General features: G+C 37.3%; 1 protein-coding gene across 23 annotated transcripts in view; it reads right to left on the reverse strand.

Annotated features, from left to right (window-relative positions):
- The window catches only part of SENP6 (SUMO specific peptidase 6), a 132,845-nt gene that overhangs the window by 38,132 nt on the left and 68,437 nt on the right, over positions 1–26,276 (reverse strand). For 14 of the 23 annotated variants that reach the window (XR_014807946.1, XR_014807944.1, XR_014807942.1 and 11 more), the window contains 2 exons: positions 15,022–15,170; positions 4,079–4,466 (listed from right to left, as the gene is read on the reverse strand). Coding sequence is in view for 17 of the 23 variants with exons in the window: in XM_084964589.1 (XP_084820715.1) it covers positions 4,079–4,466; positions 15,022–15,170 (537 nt within the window). In the remaining 6 variants the exon portion in view is untranslated. The remainder of the gene's footprint in view (positions 1–4,078; positions 4,467–15,021; positions 15,171–26,276) is intronic. The other 9 variants (XR_014807954.1, XR_014807958.1, XM_021092302.2 and 6 more) reach the window with 1 other exon arrangement.

Consider the following 26,276-nt stretch of genomic DNA (forward strand, 5'->3'; position numbering starts at 1 on the left):
TGTAAGGACATGGCACAAAGCAGCTGTCTATAAGCCTGGAAGAAAGACCTCATCAGACCCCAACCCTGATGGCACCTTCATCTTGGACTTCCAGCATCCAGAAACGCGAGATAATAAATTCCTGTTGTTTAGGCCCACTCAGTCTGTGCTATTCTGTTATGGCAACCCAAGCAGACTAACACAAGGTCTTTGCATTTACACTCCAAATCTGTTCCCACAGGTGTCAGCATATCCCCCTGCGCACATCATTCTAGGCAATGTTCAAAAGTTACTTTAACAAGGCTGTCTATTCCACCACTACCTAAAACTGCAAGATTCTTCAGCGTGGTGCGTGTCACTCCCTCTCCTCCCTGGCAATGCTTCACTTTTCTACATAGAATTTATCATCACTTGACAAACTGTATATATTATTTATTATTTGACCACCATGGATAGAAAAGAAGCATCAGGAGTTCCCGTCATGGCTCAGTGGTTAAGGAATCTGACTAGGAACCATGAGGTTGTAGGTTCGATCCCTGGCGTCGCTCAGTGAGTTAAGGATCCAGCAGTGCCCTGAGCTGTGATGTAGGTTGCAGACTCGGCTCGGATCTGGCATTGCTGTGGCTCTGGTGTACGCTGGTGGCTACAGCTCTGATTAGACCCCTAAAAGCCTGGGAACCCCCATATGCTGTAGGTGCGGCCCTGGAAAAGATAGAAAGATGAAAAAAAAAAAAAAGAAGAAAAGAAGCTTCATAATAATAAACTATTTTAACAGGAATACAAAATTTAAGAATGATAAAATATATCAAGAAGACAGACTTTGGAACCAGAAAAATCCGTTTGTTTTTTAAATTTAAACTCCAACAGCCCATACGCATGTAATATTGAAAACACTTAAGTCTAGGCTGTCTTAAAACAGGGTTGTATTAGTAACCAAATTAAACCAAGTTAAATGGTATATAAACTTTCATCACAAAACAGAGCAGATAAGCACGTAACAAACAATATCTTAAAACAGAAGATATTTTCCCATCTTCTTTAATGGGGAATATTGGTTTGTTTTTTTTTGTCGTCTTTTTGCCTTTTCTAGGGCCGCTCCCACAGCATATGGAGGTTCCCAGGCTAGGGGTCTAACTGGAGCTGTAGCCGCCAGCCTACGCCATAGCCATAGCAGTGCAGGATCCGAGCCATGTCTGTGACCTACACCACAGCTCACAGCAACACCGGATCCTTAACCCACTGAGCAAGGCCAGGGATCGAACCCACAACCTCATGGTTCCTAGTCGGATTCATTAACCACTGGGCCACAACAGCAACTCTGGAATGTTGGTTTTGTGTTTTTCTTTTTTTGAGCAGAGGAGGTAAGAAGTTTATGCTTTATGTTTTTAATTCATGGTTGATATGATTCCAGGTTAAGCTCTAAATAGTAAACTGCTTAAAGCATCTCAGAACCACATGAATTTATTTTGTTTTTCCTACTTAACTCAGCCTTACTAACTTCCAGTTCCCCTTGTTCTGGCATCTTAGAATGTTGAGTTTCCAATATAAAGTTTGGCTCAGAACAATACCCAGTAACTGCCTAATTAGTTTTATTTATATCTTATAATAAAATATAAAAACCTCACCATTAGGAAATAGCCAAATGATATTAACAATATTTAGGAGTTTCCGTTGTGGCACAGTGCAAATGAATCCAAGTAGTAAACATGAGGTTGCAGGTTTGATCCCTGGCCTCGCTCAGTGGGTTAAGGATCCAGAGTTGCCATGAGCTGTGGTGCAGGCTGCAGATGTGGCTCAGATCCCGCATTGCTATGGCTATGGTGTAGGCCGGCAGCTCCGATTTGACCCAGCCTGGTCAAATGCCTCCATATGCCGCAAGTGCGGCCCCAAAAATCCCCCAATATTTAATATTGCATTGGTATAACATTAAAAATGTATCATAAAATACTAACATCCCCATAACATCATGACAGAGCATTGGCCAGATAGCTGTCATACAGTAGTTGCTTTTTTTTAATGCTAATTTTATTTTTAATTTTTTAAAATTACTTAATGAATTTTATTATATGTATAGGTGTAATTAATTGTTTTTTAAATAAGCTAATGCACTGGTATGTGTTGAGGTTTTTACACTGAAACAAATTGAAACAGAATTTGACATGTTTCTGAGGTCAAAAAAAAAAATCATGATTTTATCCCTTTTATAAGGTAAGAAGTGGAGAACTTTTTTCCTTTGTGGGGAATGGGGATAGCATTGTGAACTAATTATGATATATTTGACATATTTCAATACATTGTAGTTACAATTCCTTTTGTGACCCAAGCAATCACATGCTTAGTCAGTGGGAACCCTTTTGCTGTAGCTTCTATTTGCTCACGGCATGACCATGGGTATTCCTGACGTTTCCATGCTTCGTGATACGACTAGATGATGGAGATTATTTTATAAATTCATGCTCCAGACCTGGAGTCAGGCATTTCTCTGAGGAGTTCTGATGATTTTTACTGGAAAATGGTATTCAAAAACAAATATGGGAACTAGGGGTGTTTCTTTCTATAAGAAGGGTTGCTTACTGTTTCTACGCATTTTTTGTTTACTGTTTCTAAAACATTTTCTATTTATGAGAAAATACCTAATAAGGTCACCCTATTATCACCAATTCAAATTTAAAGTTACAGTTATTTTCACTTCTTTTATTTTTCTTCTGTATTCTTTTGGAGTTCTGTTTGACTTTGAAATATATCACATTAAGGAAGTTCGGCCAAAATATTATTTTAATTTAAATTCATATAAAATAATTCCGGGTGATCTAAAAAATAATTAGATCTATATTGATCATTTTGTTTTAAATCTCAAATTTAATTTTGTTTTATAATCACATAAAGCATTTACAAGGTTCCAAAGTCAAGTCTATAAAATAAGGTATATCTAGAGAAAACTAGCAACTATTTCTAATGCCTACACTGTTTCCTACTCTTTCAAATAACTTTTTAAAATTAGCTTTTGATTTATATATTTCCATTAAAAAAATCAAACCTATTTTTATCTCCTGCTCTTCATAAACAAAGAGTAGTGTACTACAAACTCTGATCTGTACCTTGCTTTATTCACTTGATTAAAGATCTTGAGGAGTTCCCATTCTCGCTCAGAGGGTTAGGAACTTGGCTAAGATCCATGAGGATAAGGGTTCAATCCATGGCCTCGCTCAGTGGGTTAAAGATCTAGCGTTGCTGTGAGCTGTGGTGTAGGTAAAAAATGTGGCTTGGATCCCACATTGCTGTGGCTATTCACTCTCCACAATATTTTTTTCCCCTTTTTTTGGTTACATTCACGACAAACAAAAGTTCCCACGTCAGGGATCAAATCCGAGCCAGAACTGTAACCCATGTATGCCACGGCTGCAGCAACGCAGGATCCTTAACCCACTGAATAGATCTGGGGATCCAAGCAGCACCTCCACAGAGATAACCCAGATCTTTAACCAACTGTGCCATAGGGGGGAACTTCTCCACAGTATTACACGGCACCTTTCTCCCCTTTTACAGCTACACACACTATAGTAAACTCAACCAGTTCCTGGTTGTTTCCACTCTTTATTATATGTATTTCAAACATACATACACATAGGTACATGTGACTAAAGATAAGAAAAAGATTTAGGGGAGGAACAAAGTAGTAAGGGAACTAATCTTGTGTCAAATGCTTTCCTGAACTATGCTAGGCACTTTGTTATTTTTTAACTTACTCCCTCCAGAACTCTATCAGGCAGGAAATAATATCCACTTACAGAGCAGAGATAAAATTAACTCAGCCAAAGTTAGAAAGTGTAGCAAAAGTGGCATTTGATCTAAGACTAGGGACAAGGTTGGTGGTTTTTGTTTTGTTTTGTTTTGTTTTTTTAACTATTTGAGATGGATAAGAACCACAATGTCAGTTACTGTTTTCCAACTCCATAGACAGGTTTAATCATCTACCCAAAAAGCATGTTATATAACAGGAAGACATCCATTTATGATACACTCCTGAAATACCCTCATGTTCACATTAAAAAAAATAATGGGTTGATATAAGCAACACTAAAGGGAGTAAAATACTTACTTGGGTCATTCAGGTCTGACAGGCTTGTTTTCCTTTCTTTCAGGTTTGTGATTTTGGCTACTTTAGCCCTAGATAAAATGACTTTACCATTAGTCTGTAAATAATTCTGTCCACTTTCATCACAATTCACAATAATATCAATTGGAATCTTTCCCACACTGTTGCCATAAAACTTCTTGGCTGATAATGTTATGTTTTGTGACTTCTGTCCTCCAGAATTCTGATGAATTGATGTTCTTAATAATGGTCCAGTCGATTCATTCAAAGTTACAGCTTGTCTGCAATTTCTTTGCAAATCCTTAAGAAAAGGAATACCACAACTTTGGCATTTGGTCTGATTTTCTTTTTCTTTTCCACATTTTGGACAATATCCACACTGTTTAGAAACCTTAAATTCCAGAAAAAATAAAAGGAACAAAAAGACTTTGGTGTTTTATTTCAAGATCATGAAACAACAAAAATCTCCAAATTAAATCTCTTCCCATCACAATCACCATGGCTACCACAAAATCCTGAATGGTATTTGGGATTTAGCATCAAATTGCTGGAAGAAATTTTCAAAACCACCTAGTCCAGCAGTCTCAAATTGGACTACTACACTCTTCAAGGGCTAAATAAGGTTTTTTAAGGCACACAAGATAATTAATCTTAAGAGAATCAATATCTAGATTCTCAATTCACACATATAATCTTCCCCAAAACTGATGTGATTGTGCTTCTCCTATCAAAACATCACCTGCCATGACTGTTCTTTCCATATTTAAAAAAGCACAACACAACACCAAACCCATCTTTCACCTGAAATATTACAATGACTCATCATTGCCTTGGGATTTAAAAATCACCAAGCCAGAATGTTTATTTTGTTAAAAAAAATTTTTTTTGGAGTTCTGTCGTGGCCCAGCAGAAACAAATCCAAGTAGAAACCATGAGGTTGGGGGTTCAATCCCTGGCCTCACTGAGTGGGTTAAGGATCCAGTGTTGCTGTGAACTGTGGTGCAGATCACAGAAGCGGCTTGGATCTGGCATTGCTGTGGCTCTGGCACAGGCTGGCAGCTGTAGCTCTGATTAGACTCCTAGCCTGGGAACCTCCATATGCCACAGGTGTGGCCCTACAAAGACAAAAAAGACAAAAAAATAAAAATTAAAAAAAAAAAAATTTTTTTTCTTCTTTTTTGGCTACCCCACAGCATATAGAGTTCCTGGGCCAGGGATCAGATCCAAGCCACAGTTTTGACCTATGCTGCACCTATGGCTAGGGCCGGATCCTTAACCCATTGTGCCAGGGATCAAACCTATGTGCCAGATCTTCAGAGATACCGCTGATCATGTTGCACCACAGTGGGAACTCCCAGAAGGATAATTTTAAATGTTGGAAAAATGAACTGATTCTAAGTACTGGTTAACAAAAACTTTTACGTGATAATTTATTTCTAAGACAATGCTTCAAAAAAATTTTAAGGAAAAAAAAAAAAAAAAAAAAAAAAAAGGAGTTCCCGTCGTGGCGCAGTGGTTAACAAATCCGACTAGGAACCATGAGGTTGCGGGTTCGGTCCCTGCCCTTGCTCAGTGGGTTAACGATCCGGCGTTGCTGTGAGCTGTGGTGTAGGTTGCAGACGCGGCTCGGATCCCGCGTTGCTGTGGCTCTGGCGTAGGCCGGTGGCTACAGCTCCGATTGGACCCCTAGCCTGGGAACCTCCATAAGCCGTGGGAGCGGCCCAAGAAATAGCAACAACAACAACAACAACAACAACAACAACAACAACAACAATAACAACAAATTTTAAGGAAGACCTAACCTAGGCCTCTTACAATTGTGAGATCATTTAAAAATGTTTTTTGATGGTAGAGTATCATGTGATTTGGGGGCATATAACTTAGAAGGAACTTGAGGTATTTGGCGATGTTACTATAATAAAACTCTTTCCATACTCATGTACTTATGTGAACAAGGTTCTTTAGAATTTACATCTATAAGGAGAAATATGAATAGATGCTGAATCCTGTATGTAATATGGTATTTATCCATGGACACATGAAATAATTAAGAAAACAGTCAATGTCTCTAATTAAAAGATGCATTTGTAGTAATTTTACTTTTTATGTCAAATAATTGCTTATCAAACTTTGTAAAAAAATATCGTGTTAATCAATAGTGCACTATTAACAAATGAAATAACTTAATCTAAAAGTAAAGATGTTAAGACTTTAGCTTCATACCACAAGAGGAAATAATAGACTGAGATGGTAATTATCAAGTGCTATGGAATTTGGATGCTCCCAGATACATGAATGAGAAGAGTGATTTTACATCCTACATAAAAATGTTACTCCTTTCACTGTGTCAACTATTACATCCTATGTTACCATTTAAATCTGGGATGAAAAATGCTAAATGTCAACTAAAGAATATGTAAGAGAATACACAGTTGTTTAAAATTCTTTTAGGTCTTTCTGGTGACAAAACACATAAAGCGGTTGCAGAACCCAAAGGGAGGTGATAACTATATATGATCACATGTATATAAATAAATTTTAAAATTCACTGAACTGAAATGCTTATTATGTAAATTTGTAGCTCAAAAATAATATACAGAAAGTATTCAAGCAAAAAAAGTCTAAAAGACCACTACTCCAGACTTATCTCTTTGTTTTAAAGACGAAAAAAAACGACAAAGAAATTGCTTACCTTGCCCAACAGGACCCATGACAAACAAAGCTATCATATTAACCATGTCACCTATTAGGGTCTACCCCAGATAACAAGAAGAAATGGAAACCAGCCTTTAACCAGGCAAAAGTGAACATAGGAGAACATCAGCTCACAATCTCAGCATGTGTGAATTATCAAAAAAAAAAAAAAAAAGAGAACACACTTCTTTCTCTTCCAGTACTTGGGAGAATTCAGTTATGCTATTTTGAATGCATGGGTAAGCCATGCAAATGACTAGTTAGAAACAAGTGTTGGACAGATTATCTGATTCTCTTATTTCAGCCTGTTGTCAATAGGAAAGGAACAGCAATTTATACAAAACATAACACAAATGGCTGACCAGATCATACTGTACCTGAAAGGTACAGTAAACAAAAGAGCAGTCCCTACCTACATACTACCTTTGTGATGAAATAGCTAATCCTCTAAAAAAAAAAAAAAATCCAAATTTCATTATTTTCATGAGTAAAGACATACTTGCACCTCTAGTAAGATTTAAAAAATATTGTGTTATACTCAAAAAAAGTATAAAGAATTCATGCATATGGAAGCTGGAACACCTTTTGCCACAGTGGGACTCAGCTATATATAAGCTAATTCTGTCTTTTAAGAATTGAGGATATGATCAAGTTGGGTTCAAGACGGCTCCAATACGCCTCTGTCTATAATAAAGGACATATATCAATGAAAAGAACCCCATGGAAAAGCAGCACTTCAACATGTCTTCTTTTATAAAACTATACTGAAACAGAAAAAGCACTTCATACTATTAAACTTTCAATATTAAAATATGCAAGGAAATATATTGCAAGCTATTATCATAAGGCTTCTATCAGCTAAGAAATACATATCTTAGAACTGTTCGCAAAAATTAGGAACAAAAAGCAGATCAGCTGAACCACACGATATTAAATTTTTCATGATAAATACTAGAGATTAAGAATTTTATCAACCTACGGAGTTCCCATCATGGCTCAGTGGTTAACCAACCCAACTAGTATCCATGATGACATGGGTTCAATCCCTGACCTTGCTCAGTGGGTTAAGGATTTGGTGTTGCCATGAGCTGCGGCATAGGTTACAGACGCTACATAAAAGGCAGCTGAGCACATAAGTAAATACACTGGTCATGATGGGAGTCAGATTTCTCACTTTCAGAGAAGGAAGTTACAATTATGCAAAGTAGGGAATGTTAAAATGCACATTGTGATACTGGATTAGAATTAAAAATATCAACGTGAACTCAGATTTTAATATGTACTAAATTCTGTCCACTGAGAGGGCTTTAAACATCACATCCAGTAGTAACAAGCACAACTACTGCCCAAAGAGCTTTCCTCCACTTAAAGAACAATGGAGAAATGCAAGACTCTAGAGCTGATGCAGAGAAGATACAAAGAAATCAGGATCACCTGGTTCTATCATAAAGTAAATAACCAAAGAATAACAGGGATATGTAAAAAGAAACGGCAGCTAGCTTAAAAACTTCTTATGGGCTAAGCCTAAGATAATTTGACCACTGAAACTAATGCTAGGGCCCAAGGTGAGCTGAGGTGTCTGCATACCCATTTCACAACAGGAACTCTGGCTTTAAGTGCTGGGTCCAAGGCCTCTGCATGCACCCCACTACAAGCAAGTAAGATGCGACTAAGCACAAATGAAAAGAAGTTTATATGTAAGAAGTCTCCTATATACTACTAAAACTAACATCAAAATCCATATACTCAGAGCAGAATCAAGATGGTGGAGGAATAGAACGTGGAACTCACCTTCTCCCACAAATACATCAAAAAGAAAAATTTAAAAATCTCGATGTAGAATGATTCTCACAAAATATTTACTGAATGCAGGCAGAAGACCTCAGAATTCCAAGGGCAAGAAAACCACCTCCACATAACTGGGGAGAACAAAAGGTAAAAAGAGAGCGAGAGAAGAGAGAAAAAGGACTGGACCTGCATAAAATGTGAGGAGGAAGAGTAAGAAAATGCACCCTTTTAAAAAAATTGTTTGAGCCTATATGACTATCAGTCTAAAGCAAGCAGGTAAAGGGAAGGGTTAACAAACTCAAAAAACAGGGCAAGCACAAACTAAAAACAAAGAACAGATTCACAAAAACCAAGAGGAAGAGTACACAAGCAAAAAATAAAAGGAAATCATCAAACCACCTGATGAAAAAGAAAGGAAAAAAAGGAGAAACACAGAATCAACTAGAAAACAATGTTTAAAATCACAATAAATACATATGTATCAATAATTACCTTCAATGTCAAATGACTGAGTGCTCCAAACTAAAGACATAAAGTGGTAGCCTGGATTAAAAAAACCACACACACATACACACACACACCCCACACACAAAAACAAAAAAGCCTACAATATGTTGCCTACAAGAGACCCACCACAGGACAAAGGGCACACAGACTGAAAGTGAGGAGAAGGGAACAGATATTTCATGCAGATGGAAACGACAAGAAAGTGTGAGTCACAATACTTTTTTTAGACGAAACAGACTTTAAAACAAAAGCTATGAAGAAGGACACTACTTAATGATAAAAGGATCAGTTCAAGAAGATGCACCTAATAAGCACCCAAATATATAAAAACAAATACTAACAGATATAAAAGGAGAAATTGATGGGAATACAAAATTAGTAGGAGACTTTAACACCCCACTCACATCAATAGACAGATCTTATAGACAGAAAATCAACAAGGCAACAAAGATTCTAAATGATAAAATAGAACAGTCAGACTTAATGGATATTTTCAGGACATTATACCCCCCTCCCCCAAACCAGAATATATATTCCTTAAGTTCACATGGAACAGTTTCTAGGATTGACCATGGCAGAAAATAAGCCTCAACAAATATGAGTAGAGAAATTATTTCAAATATCTTCTCTAACCACAATGGCATGAAACTAGAAATCCCAACACCAGAAAAAAAAAATTAAAAAAACTGACTACATGGAGACTAAACATGGTGCTAAAAAAAAAGCAATGAGTCAACAAGGAAATTAAAAAATACCTTGAGACAAACAATGAAAACACAACTATACAAAATCTAGGGATGCTGCAAAAGGAGTTTTTAGAGGAAGTTCATAGTGATACAGGTCCTCCTCAAAAAACAAGAGAAATCTCAAATCAACAACCTAACCTACCACTTAAAAGAATTAGAAAAAAAAAGAACAAACGAAACCTAAAGTCAAGAGAAGAAATAATAAAGATCAGAAAGAAAATAAATAAAATGGAAATTAAGAAAACAATACAAAGAATCAATAAAATCAAGAGCTGATTCTTTGAAAGGGTAATAAACAAAATTGACAAACCACTAACCAGATTCATCAAGAAAATTCAAATAAACAAAATAAGAAAAGAAAAAGGAGAAATCTCAACTGATATGTCAAGAAAATAAGAGAATACTATGAACAACTGCATGTCAACAAATTTGATAACCTAGAAGAAATGGACAACCATCTAGAAACATACAGCCCACCAAAACTGAGTCCAGAAGATATAGATAATTTGAACAAACCAAACACTGGAAGAAAAACTGAATATGTGTAAAAACAAACAAACAAACAACTCCCCCTCCAAAAAAAAACCCAGGAAGCTTCTGTTGTGCAGTGGAAACGAATCCAACTGGTATTGATGAGGATGCAGGTTCAAACCATGGCCCCAATCAGTGGGTTAAGGATCTGGTGTTGCCGTGAGCTATGGTGTAAGTCACAGATGCAGCTCAGATCCTGAGTTGCTGTGGCTGTGGTATAGGCCAGCAGCTGCAGCTGAATTCAACCCCTAGCCTGGGAACTTCCATATGCTACAGGGGTGGCCCTAAAAAGCAAAAAAACAGAAACAAAAACAAAAAACAAAACACCCAAAAAACTTCCTGCAAACAAAAGTCCAGGACTAGATGACTTCACAGGCAAATTCTGCCAAACATACAAAGAAGTACTTATACTGATCCTTAAACTCTTCCAAAAGACTGAAGAGGAGGGAACACTCTCAAAGACATTCCTATGAAGTCACCACTACCCTAACACCAAAACCAGACAAAATTACCACCAAAAAAGAAAATTATAGGCCAATATCTTTGATGAATATAGATGCAAAAATTTTCAACAAAATTTTAGCAACTGAATCCAACACATTAAAAAGATCATATTGGGAGTTCCCGTCATGGCTCAGTGGTTAGTGAACCTGACTGGCATCCATGAGGACTTGCTCAGTGGGTTGGGGATCAGCGTTGCTGTGAGCTGTGGTATAGGTCACAGAGGCGGCTAGGATCCCATGTTACTGTGGCTCTGGCGTAGGCTGGAGGCTATAGTTCTGATTGGATCCCTAGCCTGGGAACCTCCGTATGCCACAGGTGTGGCCCTAAAAGACAAAACAAACAAACAAACAAAATAAAACCACATACTTCACAACCAAGTGGGATTCATCCCAAGTTCACAAAGATGATTCAACATACACAAATAAATCAATGTCATATACCACATTAACAAAAGAAAAGTCAAAAACCACATTATCATCTCAATAGATGCAAAAAAAGCATCTAACAAAATTCAACACCCATTCAGATAAAAATTCTTATTGAAGTTGGTATAGAGGGAACATATCTCAACATAATAAAAGCCATTTATGACAAACCTACAGCCAAATTAATACTCAATGGAGAATAGCTCAAAGCCTTCTCACTAAAATCTGGAATGAGAAAGGCTACTCTCTCTCACCATTTTTATTCAACATTTTGTATACTGAATTATTAAAAAGGAATGATAAAAACTAATACTTTTGAAAATTGAACCACAAAAAAAAAAATACCTGACCAAAGAGGTGAAAGACTTATTATTCTGAGAAAAATAAAACATTAACAAAGGAAACTAAGAGGATTTAAAGAAATGGAAAGATAATGCATGCTCTTAGATTACAGGAATTAATACTGTTAAAATGGCAAGACTACCCAAGCAATCTACAGATTTAATGCAATCCCTATAATATTACACATGAAATTTCTCACAGAACTAGAATAATCCAGTGATTTATACAAATCATAAAAGACCCAGAATAAAAGCAATCCTGAGGAAAAAAAATAAACCAGGATGTATAACTCTCCCAGACCTGGACAATCTTACAATGCTACAGTAATCAAAGCAGTGTGGTCTTGGTATAAAAACAGACATACATATCAATGGAACAGAATAAAAAGCCCAGAAACAAACCCAGACACCTACGGTCAATCAATCTTCGACAAAGAAGGCAAGAATATAACATGGGAAAGGAGTTCTTATTGCGGCTCAGTGGCTTGAGAATCCAATATAATGTCCATGAGGATGCGGGTTTGATACCTGGCCTCACTCAGTGGGTTAAGGATCAAGCATTGCCGTGAGCTGTGGTGTAGGTCAAAGATGTGGCTCGGATCCCATGCTGCTGTGGCTGTGGTTTAGGCCAGCAGCTGCAGCTCTGATTCGACCCCTAGACTGGGAACTTCCATATGCCGCAGGTGTGGCCCTAAAAAGCCAAAAAAAAAAAAAAAAAAAAAAGACACCACAAAAACTCCTAGAAAAGAACAAAGGGAAAACATTCTCTGACATCAACCATACAAATGTTTTCTTAGGTCAGCCTCCCAAGGCAATATAAATAAAAATAAACAAGTGGGACCTATCCAAATTTGTATGCTTTTGCACAACAAAGGAAACCATAAACAAAATGAAAAGACAACCTATATAGAATGGGAGAAAATAGTTGCACACAAGGCAACCAACAAGGGCTTAATCTCCAAAATACACAGTTCATACAACTGAACAACAAAAACACAAACAACCCAATTGAAAAATGGGCAGAAGACCTAAATAGATATTTCTCCAAAGAAGACATGAATAGTCTACAGTAGGTACATGAAAAAAATGCTTAACATTACTGATTATTAGAGAAGTGCAAATCAAAACTACTATGAGGTACCACCTCATACCAGTCAGAATGGCCATCATTAATAAGTCAACAAATAACATGTTGGAGAGGGTATGGAGAAAAGGGAACCCTCCTACACTGTTGGTGGGAATGTAAATTGGCACAGCCACTACGGAAGACACTACGAGATTCCTCAGTAAACTAAATATAGAACTACCATATGATCCAGCAATCCCACTCTTGGGTATATAGCTGGAGAAAACTCTAATTCGAAAAGATACATGCACCCCATGCTCAGAGCAGCACTATTCACAATAGCCAAGATATAGAAACAACCTAAATGTCCACGGACAGATGAATGGATTAAGAGGATGTGGTACATATACACAATGGAATAATACTCAGCAACAAAATAACAGCATTAACAGTATCATGGATCAACTAGAAATTCTCATGCTCTGAAGTAAGTCAGAAAGAGTAAGACAAACACCATATGATATCACTTATATGTGGAATCTAAATCATGGCACAAATGAACCTATGCACAAAACAGACTCACAGACACAGAGAACAGACTTGTGGTTGCCAAGCAGGAGGGAGTGAGGTGGATTGGGAGTCTGAAGTTAGTAGACGCAAAACTACTAAATTTTTAAATTTTTTGGCCACACCTATAGCATGTGGAAGTTCCTAAGATAGGGCCTGAACTCACAGCACAGCAGTGATGAGAGCCACAGCAGTGACAATGCCAGATTCTCAACTCACTGAGCTACAAGGGAGTTCCGAACTATTACATTTAGAATGGATAAACCACAAGGTCCTACTATATAGCACAAGGAACTATATTCAATCTCCTGGGACAGACCATGATGGAAAAAAAATGTTAAAAAACAATGTCCATATGTGTATGACTGAGCCACTTTGCTATATAGCAGAAACTGGCACAATGTTGTAAATCAACTAAACTCTAATAAAATTAAACAGAAGATAGTTACCCAGAGGATTATTTTTTTGAGTAAAATAAGAATGTGTATGTCTATGCTGATAAAAACAGAGGAATGCATAAATAAATGTGGGATAAGAGAAAACTCTTATTAATAAATGCGCATAGGACTTCTCATTGTGTCTCAGAGGGTTAAAAACCAGACATAGTGTCCATGAGGATGCAGGTTCCATCTCTGGCCTCGCTCAGTGGGTTAAGGATTTGGTTTTGCCATAGGCTGTGATGTGAACCACAGATGAGGCTTGGATCCGGTGTCAGCTGCAGCTCTGATTTGACACTTAGCCTAGGAACTTCCATGTGTCATGAGTACAGCCATTAAAAAAAAAAAAAAAAAAAAATTATAGAAATATCTATTAGGAGTGCCCATCGTGTCTTAGTGGTAACAAACCCGACTAGTATCCATGAGGACGCGGGTTTGATCCCTGGCCCCACTCAGAAGACTGATGATCATGACAAACAAATGTAACATGATCCTAAATTAGATCATGTTCCCATAAAGAGTATTATTTAGGGAAAATCTGAATGCAGTTGCTGGATTAGACAGTAATTTTGGATCCACACCAATAAAAAATTTTGACAGTTGTACTTTCTCAAACTTAGTTATATAGGAGAATGTCTTTTCAAAATTTTTTAAAAGGAAACACGCACTAAAGTATTTTGTAGTAAATGGGCATTCTGCTATTACTTATACTCAAATGGTACAGAAAAATTCACATACACAGATGGGAAAGGAGAAAGGAAAGCAGAGTGGGGAAGAACAATAAAGCAAATGTGGGAATTAAATAGAAGAATATGTGGATAGTCCTATTATCTTTTCATTTTTCTGTATATTTCAAAAATTAGTAGAGAGTAATTATGAGGTGTTTCAAAAAGGCACTCATAAATTCTTTCGAGGAAAGTACCTATTCTGGATTTCTGAAAATTGAAAAATGATCTAGCGAAGACAGAAGTTTGCTGAAATAGCTTTTCTACAGAGCTCCGACTGCAGTGTAGCAGAGAGGAACCCAAGTAGGAACTATGAGGATGAGGGTTCAATCCCTGGCCTCGCTCAGTAGGTCAAGGATCTGGTGTTGCCATGACCTGTGGTGCAGGTTGCAGACATGGTTTGGATCCTTTGTTGCTGTGGCTGTGGTGTAGATGGGCAGCTGTAGCTCCAATTCGACCCTTAGCCTGGGAACTTCTATATGCTGTGGGTGTGGCCCTAAAATAAATAAATATTCTAGTTCTTTTCAAAAAAGTCACCTAAATTTAATAAATACTAAAAATAATATGAATAAAAATTCCAATTGATGAGTAATAAAGGATAATTTCTCTACTCACCTCTAAATCAGTTAAACATTTTTTGGAAGCAGGAGACAAAGGAGATGGGGCAGACTGATATGTACTACTGTGACGTTTCTGTGGTACTTTTCTTTTTATTTCAGACTCCAGGTGTAATTCAGACTCTTCTGTTTTCTTCATTATACGATCTAAAGGGGAAAAAAAAGTACTGAACTTAAACTTTATAAATTCCTCATGATCTTTGGGATGAAAAAATACTAACATATTTTCATATTATATTTTAATTAAAAGTATTGAATGTTTCCATATGTAAAGAAACACAGAGCTTTCGGCCAGGCAGTGCCACGTCCTGGTTGCTCATGTCCACCTGTCACTCCCCATCAGTACTCCCCTTTACTCCTACACTGTGACCTGTCATTGAGTGGACTGATGTCCTCTTCAGCATATTGGGTGCAAAAGGCAAAAGAAGTGCTTCCCCCATACACATACACACACATACTTCTTTTCTAAGTTAGTTACTCTTCTTAGATTAGTAATGAGAAAAATTTGAATTCAAATGTTGGGTACAGATAAAGGAAACAAAACTAATTCTCAATTTAAGAGGTTTTTAAATTCAAGAAATACAAAAGATAATTTTTATAAATTTTTAATACAAATTCAGTCATTTTCACTTCTAATTAATTCATAATTAGAATTTTAAAATGTTTTATCAAACTCCAAAACAGGGCAATTTAAAATTTATTATAATCTGACTTTATCAGCAAAGAAAACTAAAGACATTTCTAAAACGAAAGTTAATGAGTCTACAAGCCAAAATACTTTACCTACATAACCCCTTTGTTAAATACTTCCAATTAATACTTTGTTAAATACTTCCATTTTTCTATCTTTAACATCCTTTTATTTTTTTTTAAATAAGATTATCTACACATAAAAATCGGTATTATCTAACATTTCTGAGTCTGATACACAATACTATCTTCATAAGCCCATGCGGAGTTCCGGTCGTGGCTCAGCAGTTAACAAACCCGGATGGCATCCATGAGGACTCCAGTTTGATCCCAGGCCTTGCTCAGTGGGTTAAGGATCTGGCATTTCCGTGAGCTGTGGTGCAAGCTGCAGATGCGGCTCAGATCCCACATTGCTGTGGCTCTAGCATAGGCCAGAGGCTACAGCTCAGATTGGACCCTTAGCCTGGGAACCTCCATAGGCAGCAGGTGTGGCCCTACCAGACAAAAAAAAAAAAAAAGAAGCCCATGTAACTGTTCTTGTTTAGTATAGTAATACAGGGTTGCAACAAGTGACTTCCACCTTCTCAGCCTTTGCACATCTTTATTTTGTGGACATCAAAGCTAGAAATGTAACTGTTGACTTCTCTTTATGCCTCCTTCCTCACATTCAAGAGAATTCTAATGGCTTTTTTTTTTTTTTTAAAGTATAGCTGATTTACAATGCCGTGCCAATTTCTGCTTTACAGCAAAGTGACCCAGTCACACACACACACATATATATATATATATATACATTCCTTCTTATATTATCTTCCACCATAATCTATCCCAAGAGACTGGGTAGAGTTCCCTGTACTATACAGCAGGACTTCACTGCTCATCCATTCTAAATGTAGCTACTAAGAGCTCTTACACTCATTCCTTCCTCTCCAACTCCACTACCACTCTTACTTCAGATGACTGACTCTTGCCTAAACTGATCCCCCTCACTGCAATTTTATTTGCTTCAACTCCTCACTACTGCCAAAGTGATCTTTCAAAATATCACTCTATCATCTAACACTTAAAATCTTTCAATGATCCCAGCAGTTAAGGAAAAAAAGGCTAAACCCCATCTCTTGGCAAGCAAAAGATGGTACTGATGGTCCAGTCTTACTTCCAAAAACTCTATACCTCAGAGAAGTGCATTTCTCCAGAGTGTTTTCTCTTTCACCCTCTTACATATGCTGTTGGCTTCACAAGCAAAGCCCTGTTTATCTAGTAAATTCAAAGTATTCTTTGTTAAGAAACTGCTTCTGCCCCACACTAAGCACAATTAAGCAAATCCTCAGAGTTTACACATCACTTTATTCATATTTCTATTAGCACTCATTTTATTTTATACTAATTATTTTCACCAATCTGTTTCCTCCCATTATAACTGTCAGCTCTGAAAAAGCAGAAATCATGTTTTAGTCACATGTTTTCTGTGTCTAGAAACTGCAAAAGCTAAGGGTTCAAATACTGTTTACTGGATTAGCGAATCACATTACAGAAGACCATAGGACACGTTAAAAAAAGATGAAATCACATGGGTGAGAAGAAGGGATGCTTTGACTATATCGTCTCTGAAAATGGATGAACTTGGCCTTACAGTGGTACTGATGACCTCACAGGTCTACAAATTTAAGGACCTAGCGAGGGAGAGAAGTGGACGCTGCTGCCAGGAATACCTGTGATTACAGAGACACTGCATCAGTCAGAGCATACAGGTGTCAGTCATAGTCCTGTGAGGCTAATAAGTTAGACAGATTAGAACCAAAAAGGTGTTTCCAATATAAATGAGCATTAAAAAACTAGAACGTGGAGTTCCCATCGTGGCGCAGTGGTTAACGAATCCGACTAGGAACCATGAGGTTGCGGGTTTGGTCCCTGCCCTTGCTCAGTGGGTTAACGATCTGGTGTTGCCGTGAGCTGTGGTGTAGGTTGCAGACGCGGCTCGGATCCCACGTTGCTGTGGCTCTGGTGTAGGCCAGTGGCTACAGCTCCGATTCAACTCCTAGCCTGGGAACCTCCATGTGCCGCAAAGAAATAGCAAAAAAAAAAAAAAAAAAAAAAGATGAATTAAAAAACTAGAACGTGGCATTCAGTAAAAAAGGAGGCTGGACAACATTTGGAACTCAGAAAATACACAACACACAAACAATTATTGGTAATAATTTACAGAGAGAGCGTGCTGTCTTAAAATATGGGATTTTTCCCTCCGACTTTTCAGGTTTTACTAATTAAGTTTTTGTATGTACACAAAAGAACTTTTTCCTTTAAAACATATTTTAGGAATCTTTGTAATACAATGTCTCTGCAAATCATTTTGCTCAAATACGTATCTATATCACTTTCCTGCGGGATCCCACTTAAAGACTGACATATTAAAAGATATTATCATTTCATTCCTGATCATATAATCACACTCTTCTCCCCCATAGCTATCTCATCATGTCTATGTCACATTTTTCTCTATCTCCCATCACAGTCAACACAGGGAAAAATGGAAATTATTACTGATAACAGAGAAAAATGATTTCAAAATCTTGGTCCCTAAATCAAGATCATCTACAAGATACTAAAGGAAAGGGACAGAAAAGGCAAAGAATGATATAATTAGAAGTTTTAAGATGGAACTTCAAACCAATGTGATGTGAAGTATGGCAAATGACTAACAACGTATGGGACACCAGAGCAGATCTATAAAGACAATAAGCATAAGAAAGTTAATGTAAGGATTAAGAAATTCCTTTAGGATTCTATCTTCTATGAAAAGAAGAGAAAAACATTTGAGAAGATTATGGTAATTCATGTGAAAATTAACCAGTTTCAAATTACATCCAAAAACATAAAATGGTACAAGACTTAAAACTTGCATAGTTTGGGAATGGCAAATGCCTAACAAGTGGCTCATGGAATTTTACTAGCCACCTGACCATGGAAGTCATTTTTGCTAAGCTGTGACAGCCTGCAAACCATCAACAACATACTCCAAAGAGGTACCTAAGATGAAACCTATGTGACACTCTTGCTGTCACTGAACCCCCTTTTAGGGATGAGAAGGTGAGTACTCTAAGACCACACAAAAGGACACTGAGATTAAGACGGGACAGCATTAAACTCCTGGAAGAGAACATAGGCAAAACATTCTCTGATATAAGTCATACAAATGTTTTCTTAGGTCACCCAAGTCAATAGAAATAAAAGTAAACAAATCAAACTTTTAAGCTATTGCATAGCAAAGAAAATCATAAACAAAATGAAAAGACAATGTACAAAATTGGAGAAAATATTTGCAGGAGTTCCCTTCGTGGCTCAGTAGTTAACTAGGATCCATGAGGATGTGGGTTCAATCCCTGGCCTTGCTCAGTGGGTTAAGGATCTGGTGTCGCCATGAGCTGTGGTATAGGTTGCAGATGCAGCTTGGATCCCATGTTGCTGTGGCTGTGGGGTAGGCTGGCAGCTGTAGCTCTGATTTGAGCCCTCGCCTGGGAACTTCCATATGCCACGGGTGTAGTCTGAAAAAGAAAAAATAAAAAGAAATAAAAAGAAAATTATTTGCAAGTAATGCCACGGACAAGGGCTAATTTCCAAAATACACAAACAGCTCACACAACACAATAACCAAAAAAACCAAACAACTCAATCAAAAAATGGGCAGAAGACCTACGTAGACAATTCTCCAAAGATGACACAGAAATTGCCAACAAGCACATAAAGATGCTCAATATCACTAGGTTTTAGAGAAATGCAAATCAATATCACAGTGAGGTATCATCTCAAACTAGTTATAACTGCCATCATTAAAATGTGTACAAATAGTAAATGCTGGAGAGGGTGTGGGAGAAAACAGAACCCTCTTATACTGTGGGTGGGAATGTAAATTGGTGAAGCCACTATGGAAAACAGTATGGAAGTTCCTAAAAAACTAAAAATCCAGTTACCAAATGATCCAGCAATCCTACTCCTGGGCATATATCTGGAGAAAACTCTTAATGCAAAAAGATACTTGTACCTCAATGTTCATAGCAGCACTATTTATAATAGCCAAGAAATGAAAGCAATCTAAATGTCCAATGACAGATGAATGGATAAAGAAGATGTGGTATCTACACAATAGAAGACTCCTCAGCCATAAAAAAGAATGAAATAATGCCATTCACAGCAGCATTAGAGATTATCACACTAAGTAAGTCAAACAGAGACAAATATCATATGATATCATGTATATGTGGAATCTAAAATATGATACAAGTGACCTTATTTAGGAAACAGGAGAGACTCCCAGACATAGAAAATAAATGTATGGTTTCCAAAGGTGAAAGGTGGGGGGAAATATCAGGACTGTGGCATTAACAGGTACAAACAACTATATATTAAACAGATACACAACAAGACATAAAGGTCTTACTGTGTGGCACAGGGAACTATGTTTTATATTTTATAATAACATAATATGGAAAAGAATATATATCTGAATCATGGTGTTGCATACCAGAAACTAACACAGTATTATAAATCAACTACATGTCAATTTAAAAATATTAGAATATTTCCTAGATTTTCTAGCCCAATGTCTTTTTAATATACCTCTCTATTTTCAGATATGCAGAAAAGGTGGGAATATGGAAGTTCTTATGGGATGAGTAAAAGTGATTAACAGGCTGGATCTTAAGATTAAATTTTAAAATCCATGTTTTTAAAAAATGGTCCTCCAAGATGGCGGAGTAGAAGGACTGGAGCTCACCTTCTCTCATTAAAGCAACAAAATTACAACCAACTGCTGAAGAACCTTCAACAAATAGACTTCAAACTACCAAAAGAGATATCCTACTCCAGAAGACAACAAGGAGACCACTTTGAGACAGTAGGAGGGGCGACTACGTGATATAAGCAACTCCATACTCACTATGTGGGCAGCCCATAGACTGGGAGGCTCACCCACGGGAGTGAAAGTTCAAGCCTCACATCAGGTTCCCACGCCTTGGGGATCTGGCATTGGGAAGAGGAACCCCTATAGCATTTGGCGTTTAGGGCCAGCAGAGTTTGTGTGCAAGAGCTCCACAGGACTAGGGGAAATGGAGACTCTACTCTTGAAAGGCACACATGCTTTTGTGTGCACTGGGTGCAGGCAAAGTAGAGACTCCATAGGCATCTGGGTCAGACCTGACTGTGATTCTTGGGGGATCTCCTGGGAAAACAGGAGATGACTGTGGCTCCTTGTGGAGAAAAGAAATTGGAGGCAAAGGTCAGCGTGAACTCCTCTAGAGGTGATCATTTTGGAAAAATCTGGCCCCAGGCCAAACAACAAACCCGGTGGGAACACAGCCCCACCCATCAGCAAACAGGCTGTCTTAAAGACCCCCTAGGCACACAGATGCCTCTAATTGCACCCAGAGACAAAGCTCACCCACCAGAGGGGTAAGAATCACCTCAACCTACCAGTGGATAGGCACCAGTCCCTCCCATCAGAAAGTCTGTAGCAAACCCCTGTACCAGCTTCACCCACAAGGGTGGCAGACATCAAGAAGCAAGAGAGGCCACAACCCTATTGTCTGCAAAAAGGAGACCACACGAAAAGTCTATACAAAATGAAAAGGCAGAGAATTATGACTCAGATAAGGAAACAAGGAAAAAACCCCAGAAAAAGAGCTAAGTGATCTGGAGATTAGCATCTTCCATGAAAAAGACTTTAGACTAATGATAGTAAAGATGATTCAAGATCTTGGAAATAAACTGGAGGCAAAGTTTGATAAATTACAACACTGAGCAAAGAAGTAGAATATTTAAGGATTAAGCAAGCAGAGATGTAAAATACAAAAACAAATTAAAAACTCACTAGATGCAACCAAGAGCAGAATACAGGAGGCAGAAGAATGAATTAAGAGAGGTGGAAGAGAGCCTAGTGGAAATCACTGGTGGAAGAGAAAAGAGAACAAAGATAAAAGAAATGAAGACAGTCAAAGAGAACTCTGGGACAATGTTAAATTCATCAACATCTGTATTACAGGGGTTCTAGAATGAGAAGAGAAAGAGAAAAAGGCCAGAGAAAATATTTGCAGAGCTAATAGCAGAAAACTTCCCTAATGTGGGAATCACTCCCTCAAATCCAGGAACCACAACAAGTACCATATAAAATAAACCCAAAGAGGAACACCCTGAGACACATACTAATCAAACTGACCAACATTAAAGACAAGGAGAAAATACTGAAAGCAGCTAGGGAAAAGAAACAAACAACATACAAGGGAACCCTGATAAGGTTATCAGATGATTTTTTTGGAAATTCTGCAAGCCAGAAGGAGAGGCAAGATATACTTAAAGTGATGAAAGGAAAAAAATCTCCAACCAAGATTACTATAGTCAGCAAGGCTCTCATTCAGATTTGAAGGAGAAACCAAAAGCTTTGCAGACAAACAAAAGCTAGGCAAATTCAGCACCACCAAACCAACTATACAACAAATACTTAAGGAACTTCTCCAAGTAGAAAAGAACAAAAAGGTCACAACTAGAAAAAAAATATTACAAATGACAAGGCTCACCAGTAAAGGCATACATATAGTAAGGGAAGGAAATCATCCATGCACAGATATGCTACCAAAATCAGAAATCATGAGAAGAGGAGGGTACAGATGCAGGACACTGGAGATGCACTTGCAAATAAAAGAACTACCAACGTAAAACAATTTTGTGTGTATGTATGTGTGTATATATACATATATTTTTTCTCCTATATCAAATCTTCACGGTAACTCAAACCAAAAATCTACAATAGATACACAAGTAAGAAAAAGCAATCCAAACACAACACTAAAGATAGTCATCAAAGCACAAAAGAAGAAAACAAGGGAAGAAAAAAGACCAACAAAAACAAATCCAAGACAATTAATAAAATGGCGATAAGAACATACATATCAATAATCCTTAAATGTAAATGGACTAAATGCCCCAACCAAAAGACACGGACTTGCTGAATGGATTCAAAAACAAGACCCATATATATGCTGTCTTCAAGAGACCCACTTCATTTCTAGGGACACATACAAATTGAAAGTGAGAGGATGGAAGAAAACACTGCAGGCAAATGGAAATCAAAAGAAAGCTGGAATAGCAATATGCATATCAGACAAAATAGACCTTAAAATAAAGAATACTGTAAGAGACAAAGAAGGGCAATTACATAATGATCAAAGGATCAATCCAAGAAGGAGATAAAACAATTGTAAATATATATGCACCCAACAGAGGATCACTTCAATACATAAGGCAACTTAAAAGGAGAAATTGACAATAACACAATAATAGCAAGGGACTTTAACACCCCACTTACAGCAATGGACAGATCATCCAAACAGAAAAGCAACAAGGAAACACAGGCCCTGAATGAAGCATTAGACCACGTGGACTTAATATTTATAGGACATTTCATCCAAAAGCAACAGAATACACATTCTTCTCAAGTGCACATGGAACATTCCCTAAGATAGATCACATTCTGGGCCACAAATCCAGTCTCTGGAAATTGAAAACATACCAAGTATCTTTTCTGACCTCAATGCTGTACTACTGCAAACCATTAATAAGAAAAAAACTGCAAAAAACACAAACACGTGGAGACTAAACAACATGCTACTAAACAACCAATGGATCATTCAAGAAATCAAAGAAGAAATTAAAAAATACTTAAAAGCAAATGACAACAAAGACACAGCAATCCAAAACCTATGGGATGCAGCAAAACAGTTCTAAGAGGGAAGTTCAGAGCAATACAGCCTACCTTAGGAAACAAGAAAAATCTCAGAATAAACAATCTAACTTCATACCTAAAGCAACTAGAGAGATAATAGACAAACCCCAAAGTTAGCAGAAGGAAAGAAATCATAAAGATCAGAGCAGAAATAAATGAAACAGAAACAAAGAAAACCATAGAAGATATCAATGAAACTAAAAACTGGTTCTTTGAAAAGATGAACAAAATTGATAAACACTTAGCCAGACTCAACAAGAAACAAAGAGGACTCAAATCCATAAAATTAGAAATAAGGGAATTCCTGCTGTGGCGCTAAGGAAATGAACCCGACTAGTATTCATGAGGATGTGGGTTCAATCCCTGGTCTTGCTCAGTGGGGCGGATCTGGCACTGCAGTGAGCTGTGGTGTAGGTCACAGACACGGCTGTGATCCCACATTGCTGTGGCTGTGGTGTAGACTGGCAGCTGTAGCTCCAATTCAGTCCCTAGCCTGGGCACTTCCATATGACATGGGTTTGGCCCTAAAAACACACACACACCAAAAAACAAACAAACAAAACAAACAAACAAAAAAACCCAGAGCAAATACAAAAAGAAAAAGAAAAAGAAAAAGAAGTTATAAGAAATGAAAAAGGAGAAATATAAAATATCATAAGAGACTACTAAAAGCAACTTATGCCAATAAAGCAGACAATCCAGAAGAGTAAACACAGGATTATTCCACTTATATGACAACCATTACTTTTGAGGGGGCAGGGACAAGGAGTAAGTGAAAGAATATGAAGGAACTTTCTGAGGTGATGATATTATTTGCACTATGTCTTCCTAGGGGTTTGGTTTAGAAAGATGTGTGTACTTGTCAAAATGTATTCAACTATAGACTTGAGATCTGTGCATTTCACTGTATGTAAATGTTATTTCAAAAGAGAAAAAGAAAACTAAAACATATATTTTAACTCCAGATAATGATATGCCTGCTGAACTGTTTTAAGAATAAACTGTACTGGTGTCTGAATCTGAATCTCTATAATGCATCTGAAAAAATAAGATGAATTTATAAACAGTTAAGTAGATACACAGACATGTGATAAAGGAAATATAGAAAAGTGTTAATTATAGAATCTATGTGGTAGATATATGTGTATTCACTTGTAAAAGCCTTTCCATTTTTTGGTATATTTGAAAATTTTCATAAGAGTATTTGGAGGGTGTGTGAGGTTAAATTTGTTTGAAAACTTAGTTGTGATATTACTAATATGCTGGAAAATATATACCCCAAGGATAGATAGAACAGAAATAACTATCTTAATTCTGGTTATATATTTGCTTTTAAACTATTTTTATAGTCTTTTAAGAAAGAACATGAGTTTCTGTCACGGCTCAGCGGTATTGAACCCAACTAGTGTCCATGAGGATGTGGGTTCGATCCCTGGCCTGGCACAGCGGGTTAAGGATCTGGCGTTGCCATTGAGCTGTGGTGTAGGTCAGCAGTTGCAGCTGATCTGACCCCTGTCTGGTAACATCCATATGCCACAGGTACAGCCCTCCCCAAAAAAAGAACAACAATTCAGAAAAATAGTTTTCTCTATCACGTATTTTTTACTATGACTGATTTTCAGTATAAAATAAAACTAAAGTAATACATCACATTCTCATTTCAACCTCCTTAATAGTCACTTTTGGCCATGCTAAATGATAAATAAGGAAAGGACATAACAGGCAGACCTGAATAAAGAAAAAATTAAAATGGCCCTGGAACATATAAAATGTCTCACCAGTAATGAGGAAATGTGAGAAAACAAACACTATTTTCCCACCAACCTGGCAGAGTCTGAAAGAATGATAATATCTCTTGTTGCTGAGAGGCATACAAGAAACATGCACTCTCAGATACTGGCTGCTGGAGCTGACACCCTGTATAGAGAGCATTTTGGCAGTAACATATCAGCCTTTAAAACATGCATAATCTTTGTTCCTGTAATTTTATTTCTGGGGATTTGATCTAAGGAAATGACAGATAAAATACACAAAATGTTATAAATTATTAATTATTATATAATACCAAAACACTGAAAACCTAAATTATGCTACATAAATATAGTGGGTTACTATGCATTCATTAAAAAAGGATTATAAAAACTTGGCTATACATTAACTTCTAAAGTTCACTATATATAAATACATCCATTTGATCCCTTTTTTTTTTTTTAACTGTTTTTTTAGGGCCACACTTGTGGCATATGGAAATTACCAGGCTAGGGGTTGAACTGGAGCTACAGCTCCAGCCTACACCACAGTCACAGCAACAGGATCTGGGCTGCGTCTGCAACCTACATCACAGCTCACGGCAATACCAGATCCTTAACCCACTGAGCGAGGCCAGAGATTGAACTCACATCCTCATGGATCCTAGTAGGGTTTGTTAACCACTGAGCCACGGAGTGAACTCCCTCCACCTGATTCTTAAATTTCCTTTTAATTGTGCTTTGCATGCTGGTTCTCCTGATATTCTAGTATCTTTTAGTAAGAGCAGAGAAATCAGATAATATAACTAAGTCGAAAAGTAAGTTACAGAAGAGTATATATAGGATAATGGCACCCAAAAAGGGGGGGTACATATGCATAAGTCTGGTAACATTAGACGCAGCTGGGTGACGTGTAAGCCACTCCTATTTTTTTAAATAACTTTTCAGTTCAGTTTTTCCTTGAGCATTAGAAATAACTTTCTTTCTGACCTAGGGATACCTAGGCATCAAACAGACCTGGATACCATTACTACCTAGTCCTAG

The sequence above is a fragment of the Sus scrofa genome, chromosome 1 (genome assembly GCF_054392235.1).
Source record: "Sus scrofa isolate SSC_HxYL_T2T_F1_AM1 chromosome 1, Sscrofa_HxYL_maternal_Yorkshire_Landrace_v2.0, whole genome shotgun sequence".
NCBI lineage: Eukaryota > Metazoa > Chordata > Mammalia > Artiodactyla > Suidae > Sus > Sus scrofa.